The 15862-nt window shown below is 39.4% G+C and overlaps 1 protein-coding gene across 10 annotated transcripts in view; it reads right to left on the bottom strand.

Moving 5' to 3' along the window:
* The window catches only part of LOC105927914 (protein tyrosine phosphatase receptor type D), a 121546-nt gene that overhangs the window by 82723 nt on the left and 22961 nt on the right, over positions 1 to 15862 (bottom strand). For all 10 annotated transcript variants that reach the window (XM_021317699.2, XM_012864913.3, XM_036146516.1 and 7 more), the window contains 3 exons: positions 4658 to 4846; positions 2956 to 2964; positions 105 to 122 (listed from right to left, as the gene is read on the bottom strand). In XM_021317699.2, coding sequence (XP_021173374.2) covers positions 105 to 122; positions 2956 to 2964; positions 4658 to 4811 — 181 coding nt within the window. In that variant the 5' untranslated portion in view covers positions 4812 to 4846. The remainder of the gene's footprint in view (positions 1 to 104; positions 123 to 2955; positions 2965 to 4657; positions 4847 to 15862) is intronic.

The following is a 15862-nucleotide window of genomic DNA, read 5'->3' as shown; positions in this document are numbered from 1 at the left end:
TCGGTCTTTGTAAACAGGACGTAAATGGGGGTGTACGGATGGCTTGACAGCAAGAATGAATTTGTATTATTTTCATTCTGTGAACGTCAGTTCAGCACTCTTACCTCTTATTGGCGTACCACCTGGGTGGATAATATGAATGCAAATAAGATTGGAAAGAAGAAGCATTAGTACGAGTAGATAGAGGCTGGGGGCTTTGGAAGAAGAATCAAATTAGATTTAACAGGGTACGTAAATAAAGGTACTACAGGAAAGAGACAGGAGAGAGAAGAAGAGAGAACTTTGCTTTCTGTACTCTATTGGCAGAGAAAAGACAGGATTCATCATAGAAAAACGATAAAGTCAGAGAGAAGATCTTGTGAAACACGTGGGGGGGAGGTGGTGCTGTTTTTTTTTTTATTTTCAAAGTGGCTTCTGAAGACCATCTACTGAAGGGGAAAAGACTTTCATGAGTCTGAAAGCGGACCTTTGGGCTTGAGCTAGAGGCAAAGCTGGCCGCCTCCCTAAAAGCTCTTGGGGATTTTTTCATACCTGAGGTGCTGGTGTTAAAACATTAAAATAGTGGAGAAGTGAGTGAGGAACAAACATGTGAGGACAGATTATTACTCGGGTCAGTATGTGACAGTACTTACAATGCTATGAAAAAAATAATTACCCCCTTTCAGATTTCTTCTGCTGTGCATTTGTTCTGTTGCATCGGAATGTAACGGATCTCAAACAAATTTTTAAATCAGACAATAACAACTTGAGGGAATACAGTTTTCAGATCGTGATTTTTTGTCTCAAGAAAAACAAAAAAAACAATCCAAAAATACCTGATCCCAAGTGAAACCCCTGGACATAACAGCTGTATTTGCAGTAACTGGCAATGAGGTATTCACATTACTGTGGGAAAATTATGACCTGTTGTTCTTTGCAGATCTGTTTTTGTAATTGTGTCTTTTAGAGGGTTTTCAAGAATAAGTCAGAATCAGAAATACTTTAATAATCCCAGAGGGAAATTACAGGTTTATTTGAAGTCACATCACAGCTTATGAAACATATTTAGGTCCAGGCTTTGACTAGGCCACTGTGCATTCTTAATTTTAATGTTATTTGGAACTAGGGATTGGTACCGAATTTGGTATTTTTATAGGTACCGACCGAATCCCGTTACCCGGTTACCAATTCACGTAAAATCAAACAGTACCATGTTTTGGTACCTAAACGCATCACTGTGACACTGAGGGAGTGGAAGAGTGGGAGATTGTCCGTGCCGAACATAAACACAGCATGGCACACACAAGAGCATAATGACGTGAGTAGCCGCTGCTCCGATATACAAAGCAAGCAAGGCTGATAGTAGGCGCTGGAAAGTAGGGCTCCACTTTTCTAAATGTGCTGCAGATTCCACTCGCTGCAATATTTGAGAGGCGAAGAACAAGGACAGCGGTGGGAATACTTCTAATCTGAGAAAGCACCTGGTCACTGCTGCCAATTTAGTCAATTTGGCGCTATATTTTTTTCAGACCCATCCAATTACCATTTTCAAAAAAGCAACCGGCAAAAAAAATCTAGCAACTTTCTTGCTGCTGTGAGCTCTTCCCACAAACACTGTCTTAGCTGCTGCCTCGTCCTGTATCTCGCCTATAGTCAGGGCAGAGAGGAGAGCCGAATGTATCCCGCCCTGATTTACAAAACGGGACACAATATGTTATAATGTAGTTTTTTTCTTCTCTGAAAATGTTGCACTAAAACAATTGCCTGTATTTTATTCACACAGCTTCAATCCCATATTTGTCTCCGCTCACTCTGTGCCCCTGATAACTGTTGTTTTGCTAAAATTGTGTTTTATGTGCTGTGGATTCAGGCAATGTATCATAGTTCACAAGTTATTTAATAAAGTTCTTTTGTAGATCCAAACAAGTAAATATTGAGAAATAAATATGTTAAACTGGAAAATGTAGAGACTTTATTCATAAACTAACATTTACTTCTACATAAACACACAAAAGTACCAAAAATAGGTACCATTAAGCACCAGTATCGATTCCCAGGTACCGGGTCTCAGTACCTTATCGGTTCAAATGTGAAAGGTACCCATCCCTATTTTGAACTACTCAATGGAGGACTTGCAGGTTTATGTTGTGCTGCAGGGCTGCAGCATGAATCAAGTTAAAAGGAGAAATCATTAATAAAGACACCTAGTGTTTCAAACTGGAACAACACAAACAACAGCCCCTCCCCCCGACCCTGGGGACTCTCATATGATTGGCGCAGGAACCAGGAAGTAAAGACTACACACTGCACTGAAGTAGTTCCGGACAGTACCTCCAGCTTTGAAAGGAGAAAAACTTGACTGGCATTATTGACATAGTTGATGGAGAGGATCGCTTGTTTATAGGGAATGTTACTTCCATCCCGGATGACAAATGAGAATTATAAAAAAAAAATTTGGGGGGTGGCGGATGGGGGCGGGGGGGCGGGGGGACGAGGGGGCTCTTTATTAATTGTCATACATAATTTAGGATATTTACTGATTGAGCATGGGTGTTATTGGTGAAACTGAACTAAAAAAATGTGGACCAATCACAGATAATTCCCTTCTTATTTATTTATTTATTTGTCATTTTTGTCTGATTTTGAACTTTGTGAGAAGATCAGAAACATTAAAATGTGACCCAAAAAAAAGCATAAAGAGAAGATATTTGTAAGGGGGGAAATATTCTCTCACAACACAGTAGCCTACAACTTGGGGGTTAAAATCTCAAGATAAGCTGGCATTAACGCTGGCAGCAGTAGTAGGAGCAGTAAGACAGTTAAACATCGTGAGGGTAAGGGGAGAGTGTGTTCTTGTGTGGTTCTAACCCTGACATTCTAAGCTATCTGTTAGTAAAATGCATGCCATGCATTTTAATAGTTGTTGGAACATGGAAATTAGTGGGGGTGATGTGTGCTTTGGAGCTAAGCACTTACCAAAGGATTCTGTAGAATTTAAAAATATAGAGAGAAGAAAGACAGCATAAGTATTATGATTATACTCCTCAAGTACGTTTAGTTAACAAGGTTTGGTTAATGCTTTAGCAAACTGCACGTCGCACGTTAGAAGGTTAATCTGACACAGTTCTACTGAGAAGAAGAAAAAAAGCAAGTCAGGTTAACACGATGAGTTTTAAAAACAAAAAAAAAAAAGGACAGCTATGACATCTGTGAAGACAGGTGGTTAAACAGACAAGACTTCCAGTTTTAATAGTTATGGTGCTGGGTTACCAGCTGGACAGCAGTGGTTAAAAAAATTAGAGGAGATTTTCTGTTATGTTAAATGAAAACAAAACTGGCATTTCAACATTAAAGCAGGGACCTACAGTGCCTTGCAAATGTACTCCCACCCCTTTAAACTTCCTCACATTTTGTCTTGTTACAACCGCAAACTTCAACATATTGTATTGGCACCCGTGGATATTTAGGAAGTAGAATGAAAAAGATATATATTTTTTATTTAATTTTTTTTCCAAGTCAGGTTGCTACCGATTTAAAATTTTGGGTTGGGTCTGGACCATTCTAACATTTGATCTTATTTGATCAAAATCACTCCATTGTGGCTCTGGCTGTTTATTGAGGGCTCTAGTCCTTAGGCAAGATGAGCCTCCATGTCAGTCTCAAATCTATTGTGGCATGTAGCAACTTTTCCTTCCCTTCTTAAATTATCCCAAATCTGCCTCTATCCTTAGTTCTACTACTATTAGACATTTGTCCTCCCCACAGCATGATGTTGCCGCCATGTTTCGTGGTGGGGATGGTGTAATCAGGGTAACGCGTAGTGTTGGTTTTCCATCTATCCTTTTCCTCTACATCCCAATTTTGGGCTACTTTGCGTTGGTCTATCACAATTAATCCCAATAAAATAGACTCAACTGTGTGGTTATAACGTGACAAAATTCAACGTTTTTGAAACTGTTTGCATGGCACTGTATAAAGTTAAAGAATGAAGAGATAAAGGGAAGCTTTGATGAAGTTTTACACACTACTGTGGCTGATTTGTTTCAAGAATGAAATTTTTTTTCCTCCTTGGCCCTAAGATGCTCATAGATAAAATATCTATTAAAGGACACAAAAAAGGGATAATTAAATTGCTTCTCTGCATTTTTGTCCTACTTTAAAAGCACGGGCATTCATTTGTGGACTCTGAATGTGGCCAAATGTTTATTAAAAAAGATGCAAGGAATGAGGGATGGTTCTAAAATATACTGCACCAATGCAGCGGAGACTAAAACCAGGGGGAAAGAGCAAAAAATAAATAATTGTTTGTGAAAAAAAAAAAAAAAAAAAAGACACAGCAGTGAGCAAGGTGGGCAGAGGTTAGGGGTGAAAGCCAGCAAACACAGCAAGGAAACAACCCCAACAGCTCATGACAACACTGGAGGACGAAGGGGGACGGACAAAGACAGACAGGAGGGGCGTACAGCAAGTAGAGGACAGGAAATAGTCGGAACAATGCCATTACCTATAAATGAAAAGCCAAATGAGAAGTTAAATCATGGCAGGAAGAAGAGGATGAAAGAGCAGAGGATATAATGTGGGAGCGCATCAGATAGAAAGGAAAAAAGAGAAGGAAAGAAGGAAAGAAAGAAAGAAGTCTCCCTGTTGGGTAAGCGAGCTTTCAGCAGAGGAAACCTACCTGATCTGAGCTGCTTAATGCGTCCGTTGTTGTTGGTGGTGTTGACGGGGAGGAAGTCTTTGAACCAGGAGATGTCTGGGTCGGGGTTGCCGCTGGCGGCACAGAGCATGGTAGCGGTGCGCGTTCGCTCCACCACCTTTAACTGTGGGCCCATGTCTATGGTGGGGAAACCAGGGGGCAGCTGGTCCTCTGCAAAAACAGGCGGGAGACATGGTTAACAACTGGAACCGTGAGCTGGTGGCAGGGTGAGCCAGTGGAACTCATATAACGGATGAGGCAGCAACAAAAAAAACACCAACTACTGCAACGTTTAATTTAAGTCGGCATCTTCAAGTTGCAAAGGGGGTCCGCCACCATCTTCCCACCTCCAGGTCTTTTCTTGCATTCTGGGTTGTGCTGCCAGAGAGATCCATTTCTATTTTGTTGTAAGCCAGGGATGCCTCTTTTTCAGCCAGCTGTCCAGCAGTGAGCAGCAACAGGTGGGGCAGGGATGGCGCTACATTACTCCATGCTCCATAAAGCCAGAGAAAACTCTGATACTTTTACTGGCATCTCATTAAAAGAACTTCAAGCAGCAGGAACGGCGTAGCCACAAAGCTTTTGAATCCTCGGCGTACCCTTGATACCAGCAACCGACCCATGCTAGCATAGGTAAAAGAAACAATTTGACCATGCCGAAGAGACGACCACATCACACAGCCCATCGGTTCATATCCAGGCGCGCACCACTGTACGGCGTATCACGATGGCGTTTATTTATGCAAGCTGTATCTGGGAGTACTATTTGAACAAGCTTTTTGCAGACGTGCACAGACCGAAATAAGGCGAGTGATGAATTTTGCATCGCTTCTGGTCTCTCGGTGGACTGGTACTACTGTAGCTGGAAGGGATGACATCAGACTAGCTTATGATGGACAACAGCTGCCGGTAAAAAAAAATAAAAAGCACTGTACTGTGGCTGAACTGCAACACGTAGTCGATATACAGAGTCGTAAATTAAAAACCGCCACGTTGGAGGGACGGTGCATCTAGGATTGTTTTAAAAGTACAATTGAACGCAGTCAAAGTTTTTCATCCCTCAACAGAGTGTGGGCCGAATGCAGCTAAATATGTTTTCCGAGTGGCTTTTTTGGTTTTTTTTTTCTCCGCAGTGGTGGCATGCAGAAGAAGAAGGAAAGAAGGAACCCTGACACGCTGACTACAAATCCATCCAGGTGAGGTGGAGCTTTGATGTTCTTTGATGACGGCAGGTGGTTGCGCTCTGTTGTCTAAGCTGTCTTCTTCCTGCCCGTGTCTGCGTTTTCAGAATGAACAGGGCCAAGGGGTTTGTCTCGCTGCGGGTTGAGATGTGAAACATGATAACTCAGAACGAGACAGAAACAAAAGCCTGGAGCAGCTTTATTTGACTCTTGCCACTTCTTAAAGAGGAAGCGTTTGCGGCTTGCAGCAAGCAGTGATCTCTGAAACGCGGCCTGTTTTAATATTCGATACGCCGTAATATCCCAATTTGCAAAGTGCCTGTTTCTCTGCAGTGTTAGCCAAGTGTTTAACTCCAAAACAAGACCTGCTCCTTCTGACTGCCAACGAGGCTCACGCACACCTTTAAGTCCTCCTTTCCCTACTGTGATACGGCTAATTAATATCTTCCCTTGCTTTCGTAAACACCACTGTTTGTTTTTGGAAACCAGCCGTTCATTAAATTTTCATGAGGCGTCATCAGTTTGGAAGCCGCTTTGAGATGCCATATACTGCACGCAGCAGAGCGAGAAACATGGCCGCCTTCCAACGCTGCCTTTGGTTGTCTGGCGTGGAAAACCACCTCGGTGGATAAATCTTCTCTGAAATAAGACCGCATTACAAACGAGTGACTTCATGCTGAACTGCAAAACTTTCTGAAGCAACTCTGTGTCCCTGCCTGCACTGGGGTGGAATAAGTAAAAAAAAAAAAAAAAAGGGTTTGTTGAATGTCCTGCTGAAACTGTATGTGATAAAAATCTTTTACAGATGTAAATTAATCTTTTTGAAAAAAACAAAACAAAAAAAAACAATATTTTTGTCATCTCTTAATTTCTTTGTTTTGCTTTCATCAAAAATGTTACACTCAGATTCTTTTTTTCTTTTTATTTTTTTTTATTCCAACTCATCCAAAGAAAGAGAAATAGTTAATTTAAAGTTCTCTGATATGCCTGCTTATTTAACTTGCATACAAAAAACTGGAGATTTTAGATCCCAGCTGCAGGTTTTAATATTATTAAAGTGGTTCACTGCTCAGGGCACCATCTTTTTTGGGGGGGTGACAACTGGGTTCAGAGGGGATCGATATTTGTCAATTGTTTCCCCACACAAAATGTCTGTTAAATGCATATGTTGTCAACTAAAAAACAGAACAGTAGAAAAATACAACTTTACACCTTAAAACACATTGTTTTAAATTTTGTCCTATATTGTAAAGGATTATTTCACAGATTTTGATAACTGTAGACTGCATTCGATCATCTTTAGTTTAAATCTTTAAATACTTAGACAGATTATACCTGATCTGGATAATTCACACCAATGTAGTTGCCAGCTTCTGAGTCCCGTCTTGTCTTTTGCACAGGAAACTACAAAACTGGCACCATTGCACTTTGTTCAAGGTACCTTCTTTGACATCCAACAGCTCAAAAAATAATAATACATTTTATGAAACGTCTCTTTCACATCCAAACTCGGTGCAAATAATTCAGCAACACAATGCAAATACGTCGCACATAAAATAGCTAAATATAAACATTGAGGTGAGACTAAAAAACACATCCACGTCAATGCCCATAAGAGTTAGTTAAAAATGTTAAACTAATTGTTTATAAAGACTGTGCTGAGTATTTTGCCAATCTTTGTTGTAAAGCAGAGCGACTTTGGGGAAATAGTAAACTGAGTAAATGGAAAAGGCAAGTTATTATTCCGGTTCAGTAAAATCTTTTAGCTCGTCTTTATTTTTATTTATTTTTTTGTCTCTCCAATGTCAAGATTATTGCAGTCCGTGGTTTGGTATTCATTTTTTTTAGCGTTTTTGTGGGAAATCCTACATACTGTGAGGATAAAGAAACATTTTCAATGGAAAACAAATAATAAATGCTGGAGTGCTGGCTGGTTGGGCAGATGCTCCATAAACTGTGGCTGAAGTCCTCAACACAGCCGTCCCGGGTCCGACTACTGGCTCTGGGTCGTTTGCTCCATGTCTGCCCCCATTCTCTCTCTGCTCCCTTTCCTGTCTGCTTACTGTTTAATAAAGACCACCAATGGCTCAAATCATACAATTAAATAAAAGCAAAACAAAAGAGTTACATAAAATATATGTACTCCGGTCAGGGCTTAGAAGCTGCTCAGTCTGGTTGTTATGGCTGGCTAGAGTTTATCATTTAATATTATATCGCTAGTTCATTAGAAGTCCTACATCTGTCTTTTTCTTTTATGTTAACTCCTCGAGTTTCTACGCTGCTGTCTTTTTTTCCCCTGATGATTTGTTCCTTTTTTACTTAGCTGTGTTAAATTCTGGTTTAGATAAGAACTCCTTGGAAGAACATTGGCCGCATCTCAATGAGACGTTTTTAACCAAATAAATATTACTAAGCCAGAGACACACAAACAAAACAAAACAAAAACAGACAAAGAACATCCTCCTCCTCAACTATGGTCAATTTAGAATCTCCAATGAATCTAACATTCATGATTTTTGGGCTGGGGGCGGAAACTGGAGTACCCTCAGCAAATCCATGGTTGTGATCTTCTAGTTATGAGAGGACAGTCCTGCAGTTCAGTGATTCGGGAACTCAAGGCAATTAAGTAACTTTTTCAGTATTAAAAAAAAATTACAAACATTGGTACAAGCAATTATTGCCAGGAGTTTATTACTGAAACAATCAAAGGTTAGATAAAACTTTAAATTTACGGAAAATATTAAAACTCCCGGTAATAATTGAACTTTCACTAAAGCAATAACAGTAACAAATAATTTATTCAAAATTAACTTCTATTTTTTTTTTTTTACGTTTCTCCATCCACAAATGACTGAAAAACATTTGTTTAACGTCATATTGTTTCAGAAACAACACCGCTTGCTCAAATGTAGAGGGACACTGAAGAGGGAAAAATGAATTCGTTGTAGGCAGTTCCTGTCCCTGCAGTCTGTTCAAGGTCAAAGAAACAATTAGTTGATCCGACAGCGAGTCCAAAGTATACCTGATCAAACCAAATAGCCAAAAGCAGGCCTACAAGCATGGATGCTTTCTGAATACAGTAATGGGACGTGACAATCCATGCGAACCAAAAAGCAGCTGCTGTAAATATTGCAATGTATTCAGAAACAAAGTGCTTGGGAGATCATAATTTAGTTGCCCTTTAAAACCTCTAATGCTGCAGCATGCGTGGTTTCCAAATAAAGTTAAATGGATAACAGAGACGAGTAGTTTACATCATTTATTTAGAGACGTCTTAGCAATTGCTTTCAGCATAGAATCTGGATTTATATCAGAGTTGAAAACAGAGCTTGTTCTTCAAACCCAGCTCGTCCTCCATAAAGGTAGTCTTGCTGATTCCTAGCAGGAAGCTACTATGACTCCAGGCGTTGTATTTAAAATTAATGGTCAGTTACAAGACTTTCTGGCCTTCTGAATACATCGCCACTTAGACCCAGAAATACATTTTCCTGCTGCTCTGCAAGCTCATGCTCGTTGAAAATGGCCACGAAATCTTAACATCAGCAGTTTGGTATCTAGAAAACTGCTTTTCTTCCCGCAGATTGTGTGATTTAGATTAAATAAACATGTGTTTCGATGCTCTCAAGCTGCTCGTAGCCTAATTTATTTCACTGTGAAATGAATTACCGCTGTGACAATAAATAAAGGGCAGGGAAATTGAATACATCTGCTAGCTCGCGCTGTTATTAAAAAGTCCCCTCCACCGGGCTGCTGCTGTATTGTCCTTCGAAGGCCGGAGACTTAAATTTAATCAGATTAATCATAGTTTAATCACAGTTGTTGTTTGTTTTCTGACAAATAGTTGGGTTATTGACAAAGCATTAAAAGTAAAGATTGAGATCATTAATCAAGCTGGAACCGAGTGGCTTGAGGTTTTTTCCCCATGTGCCATGTTTGCATTTTCAGTAGCAATTATATCAGAGTTTTTCAACCTAATTTGATTTTTCACAGAGGACCAGCTTCAATAAAACCACTGCAGGAGCTATGAGCTGGCATCTGCAAGTGTGGGGGAAAAAAAGGTTTACAATAGAGGTAATGGGTTTGGTATGTGTTGACAGGACCTGCTTGGGGGTTGCCTACTTGTCAACAAGATGGGTCTGCAAAAGTTAAATACATGTCGTCTGTTTTTCCTTATTCACCACAAATCAATTTTCCTGAGACTTCCTGACAACTGCTGGAACTGGATAATAAGAATGACACTGGCAGAGCACACAGGATTCAAAAGCTGAGTGAAAGGTTTCTAGTCTTATATGGAAATTCATATCTAATTGTTCTAAAACCCCATTGAAACATACTTTGTGCTAGAAATTTCATTTAACTGCTAGTAGGTTCCTTTTAATGTTGCACAAACCCCATTTGAAGGGTACCAAAAGTCCTCTATACATGTACAACCACAGTTAACAGGCCATATGTAATGTACTTTGAGCACAAAGACACCCTATGCAATATATGAAAGTCATACCTGAAAGGTGAGATTAACACACACACACACACAAAAAAAACCCCAAAGAGTTCTTACATATTTCCCTCACTCATCCTATTCTACCTCGCTGACAACCACTATCTCAAGGACATTCTCTAAGACAAGGGCAATTTCTGCTTTACAGACCCATACTGTATATTCAACAATGGATCTACACACTAAATGAGATGGAAGGGAAAGAAATGCTGAAGTCACCTTCTAAAGAAGTGCTGAGCACTGGTGCTTGATATAAAAAGACCCCCAATGACAATTTGCACACATTAGCCACTGCCAGGCTATCAGGCCATATGAGTGTTTAGTGCCAAGCATTTGGACGAGTATAAAAAGGACATTGGCTCAAAAAGTACCTCGGTGAGCAGATTTTTTTTTTTCCAGAATACGTTAGGCCATTGGACAGAAACTCAGCCCATTAGCAGATTATATCTATTGATCACGCTCACAGAAATATGGCCGTAAGTGAAATCACATTTTCCTTGTATGACAACGGGGGCCACTGCAGCTATCGGAGTGTTGCATTAGTGCTGTCATAAATTATGTGCAATTTACAATTATAATGTAGGTGTCACTAGTATCCAGTTTCTGACTATAGGTTCAAAGTAATCCAGATACTTTATTAGTGACTATAAGGGGACTTTCTGCCATTAATAATCAAACTAAGCAAGTTTGGCCTGATGTGAGTCGACTCTGGTGTTTACAAAGCTTTACAGGACGGATGTAGATCCAAACACTTAAATCTGGCAGCAAAGGACGTATTTACACCAGAAAGAAGTTCTGCTTGGTTTTGATTTCTCATAAAACAACCTTCGCGTGTATTAGTACCCCTAGGCAAAGTTGTGCTAAAAAGCCTTAAGATAAATACATTTTCATCTTCATCACGCTGGAAAATGAAATATGAAATTGAAAAAAAAACATTCAGTCAGAAAAAAAATCCTCCACCCTGAACACACCACCCTCGTTTTGAAGCATGTTGGTGGCAACATTATGTTCAGTGAACGTTTTTCTTTAGGAGGTAGAGATGAACCGGTCAACGTTAAGGGGAAGAGGGACTATACAGGCCAATATGAAAATGAGAAGAAAATCTGTAAAAGACTGAGGCAGGGGTTTACTTTCTGACAAAACGACAACAATAATGACCAAGTCAAAGTCCAGGTGCCTGATGTTTAAAGTGTGTCTGCGCACAGAAAACCTGTGATGCAATGCTTTAAGTACAACTTGTGACGGATGAAAATGAATGTTGCGTCAAAGTGTGCGGAAATCCACGCAAACTTTTGACCTGCTTGAAAAATGTGCAGCAGCACATAAGTATTTACAACATGCTACTGATTACATGGGTTCTGATCTGATCTTTAGTAATTTACACGGTCTCTGAGATGCTAATGTGCATTTGCACACGCTTTAGCTGCTCTGGGTGTTGCTTCGCAGTCATTGCATATTCTTCTCACATCGTTGTGTACATCAGCTGCTGTGTTTCTTCTTGTTAACTTCACTATCTGTTTGGTGTTAATGTTTTTTGTCTTAATATACCGTAACATGCATATTGCATTTCTTAAACTTAATATGCCATATTATCAATAATTGTGCAATAGTTTATTTTAATTTGAATTTTTTGCCTATCTGATAAGTTCATTCTATGTTGCTTTGAACCCTAAACTATAGGTTAGCTTGTTATTCATTCCTGATCAGGTGTATCTCTCTCTCTCTCTCTCTCTATATATATATATATATATATATATATATATATATATATATATATATATATATAGGTATTTGCTATCTTTAAGGGAACTATCCCTGATTCTGCACAAATTTGAACCATGAGTGAGGAGAACAGTTTAGTTTAAACTGTAAGCCAGTTTAAACTAATGTTTATGTCTTTTTTTTCCCCAATGAGAAACCCTCGACATGCACACACCTCAAGCTTGTGCTCAATCTTCCTTGGGGAAGACTTAAATAATTCCATTAATAATGTTATAAAGAGTATAAATTTCATTCTGACGATGTGCAAAGCTAGTAGAGACAGACTCCTGCAGACCTGCAGATGTAATTATAGCATTAGGTAATTTTAAAAAAGCATCAGCTCAGTGGGACAGAATATAAATGCACATCATACTTTTAAAATTTTAACTTGATAAAAAAAAGACAAGAAAATCCATGTGTTCTTCCACTTAGACTTCATAAATATGAACAAGTTTGGGCTGACTTCTCACATAAAATACACTGAAGTTTGTGCATGTCATGTGACCAAATGAGAAAGCGTTAAAGATAATGAAAACTTTTGCATAGCACTGTACAGTGCAATGCAATAATCAAAAGTGTAAAACATGTGAAAGTGCACCAAACAAGGCTGGAAGAGAAGAAAGAAAGTGTGTTGGCAAGAAAGTTTATCTTGCCAACACACAGGATGGTAAGGGAGCTTAAAATGATCCCCAAAGCTCACTATTGTGGAACAGCAGCTGATTCTTCAGTGTGAAATTGTGCAACAACAATAAAATATTAAGTCGCTTTTAAGCATTTTTTATGTATCTGTTTATACATGTAGATGACGCTGTATGCTCACAGCTTTCTAATTGTTTAGAATGGCATCCAAGATTAAAAATCTGTGTCCGAACACCTCTACTGGGTCATCAGATTCAACTGCGTCTTTTTCTCACTGCTTTTATTTTTTTATATGGAGCTTTAAGCGGGTATTGCTTCCAGATATTGATGTCCACATAATGTACTGTAGTGTACACCTTTAAGTAGAGCAGACTGGACAATTTATCTGCAACAAGTGCATTGATATTTACACAGTCGCCTGTGGAGATGTCTTACCAATATTCTCCAGCACAAAGCAATATAACAATTCCTCTTTTATGAGACCAAAAACGAATTAGTCTCCAAAAATAACTCAGTAAAGGGAGTCTGAAAAGAAAACAAGCCTTTGTTGCACCGAATGGTTGTTTTCAGAGTAAGAAAAAAAAAAAACCTTTCTGGTCACATTCTGGCTTTAGGTCTGTGGTTGCTGCACAAGGATTGGATTTGATCCGACCTTTTTCCCACCAAGCGGAACAAGACTTTTCACCCCGCGGTTGAAGATATTCTTCAGGGAAAATCCCCGCGGGCCGTAATAAGATATATTTGTTGGACCTATTTGAGTGGATACAATCTGCTCAAATGGGCTGTCACAGGTCACTTGCTGTGGCACGAAGGAGAAAAATGTGTGTCGAGACGTATTGTTCTTCTAGCGTCCAGCCAAAGACGCTGAGAAGAGGGGAGGAAAAAAAATAAAAAGAATCTGGTGCTGAGATGTCAGAAATGACTGAAGCCCAGATGGTTTAGCGCTAAAGATTATTTTCACCCAGGTTCAAATCAATACGATTCTCACGATCTCGTTATGACTTATCTGCCAGGGAAAACAGCATGAAAAAGTGACACGCCGCTAAGTATTATCTTTAAAAGTAATGTAAAGACAGCAGTGCTTATTTTTCTCAGCAGCTTGAACCAAACCCATTTTCCCACCGAACCACAGCATATAATTTGAAATTGAGGGACGCCGATTAAAGATCTTTCCACACGCAAAAAACAAAATACAAAATAAGTTACCAGCGTATCATAGAGTGCTTCTGAAGGTAACCATATTGTGCCTGTGAACACAACAGTGATTCGAATTTACTCTTTTTTCGCCTTTACAAGTGCATTAGCATGTTGAAATTGAATTTGGTTAATTGCTTTAAAACAAAACTTCTAAAAAGGAAATCTATGCACATAACTAAGGCAAATGATTTGAATGTTCAAACATTTAGAAAGCAGAAAAAAAAAAACTCCTCCTCCAGGCCATTTTACAACGTAAACCTTTTTCTTTTGATTTCATTTTGTCTCGTTGTTGACGTGAATGTATGCTAGCTCTTAAGCATTCAAGAAGATACCTGGAGGCTTGGGGCTAAAACTGACTGGTATTCAGAACTCCAGTTTCGTGTAGAGAACAGTAACCCCACAGCATGATGCTGCCACCATCGGATTGCTTTTTGCTTTCAGAAACATACCAGAACTTATCTGCAGGCCCAAAAGTTCAGGTTTGGTGCCATGAGACCTTAACAGAACCTCCCCTCAAGAGATTTTAATCCAGACCTGCCCCACTGATGACAACATATTTCAGTTTACGTCCATCTCTCTATAGACACGGTGTTTGATTTTCTCACATTTGCACCTCCGTAGTGCAAAACTTGATTTCCGTTCTACTTCCCCAGAATGAGATGGTTTATTTCCCAGCGCAACAAACACAAAAAAAGAAGGTCTGGCGTAATTTGTTTACAGTTTTGTTTTCTTCAGCACGCCTAGTTAATTCATCAGCCAGAGATTCAACTGTTATATTCAAGTTTTTTTTTTTTTTTGTTTTTTTTTTGCCCTGGCATGGAAGAGGGAACTGTTAATTATGCTTTTGTTTTCACACAAACAAAATTACTCAACCAAACGTAAGAGCTCTCAATTAACAAAGGGAGGCAGCGATTTCGTTTTGTGCCAAATCTATGACGGCATCTGTTCTATTTTTCTCTCTCCCCACAGCCTCTCTACCATTTCAACAGTTTTGCCACCATTATCACAGATTCCCTGCTCTGCCTACAAGTTCCACTTTACCCTGAGATTAAAAAAAAGGTGCACTTTTACTGCATAGGGACTAATGATTGGCAGGTTCTAAATCAGTGCCCACCGTTTTGCTTTATCAGCTGCCCACGGCTTGGTGGAAGTATTGGTCTATAAGTTGGTCATGCGCTTAGTTTCTTTACTCAACACTCCATCCATCAATCCCTCCTGTAAACCTTTGCAGATAACATTCATTTTTATTTGAGGAGATTTTTATTTTTTTATTAATTTTGTTTTACTTGATTCTCTTGGGATGCATTACATTTTGTTTCAGACCTTGATGGAAACGGCGTTCTCTGATGGCTGCGGGCTCTTCCAGCAGGATAAGTCCCCTGTCACAAAGATTAAATGGTTCGGGAATGGTTTGAGGAGCACAACAGTGAGTTTATGTTTTATACTTCCCCATATCTGAAGCACAAGTTAAATGCGACAGACAAACAAGTCCAACTCATGGAGCTCCTACCTTGCAACTTACAGAACTGGAAGGATTAGTCCAGTAGTCCAGACTAGTAGAGTTCATGCGACTATGTCTCAAGGCGGCTTCATCAGCAAACGGGGATCATCATGTGGTTAGGCGGGTGGTTATAATAGTATACCTGATTACATATGCTGCCCTAAAATTCAGACATCAATATACTCCATTTTCACTTTCAATTTTAAACTTTCAAGTACAAAACAAACCATTTTTGGGACTGCCCCAAAAATGTGTTTTGAGGGTTTTATTCTCTAGCTACCACTTCCAAATGTAACATGGCCACCTTGGACATAACATATACTCATGGCTGCAGATACAAACTACCAGAAGTGAAAACTGTATATCTAAATCGATCAGTGGCACACATCCTAGTTTTTGACTTAGCTATT

The sequence above is a fragment of the Fundulus heteroclitus genome, chromosome 14, assembly GCF_011125445.2.
Source record: "Fundulus heteroclitus isolate FHET01 chromosome 14, MU-UCD_Fhet_4.1, whole genome shotgun sequence".
Classification (NCBI taxonomy): Eukaryota; Metazoa; Chordata; class Actinopteri; order Cyprinodontiformes; family Fundulidae; genus Fundulus; species Fundulus heteroclitus.
Note: the sequence above shows the minus strand (reverse complement) of the source record. Positions and strands in the feature narration are given on the sequence as shown.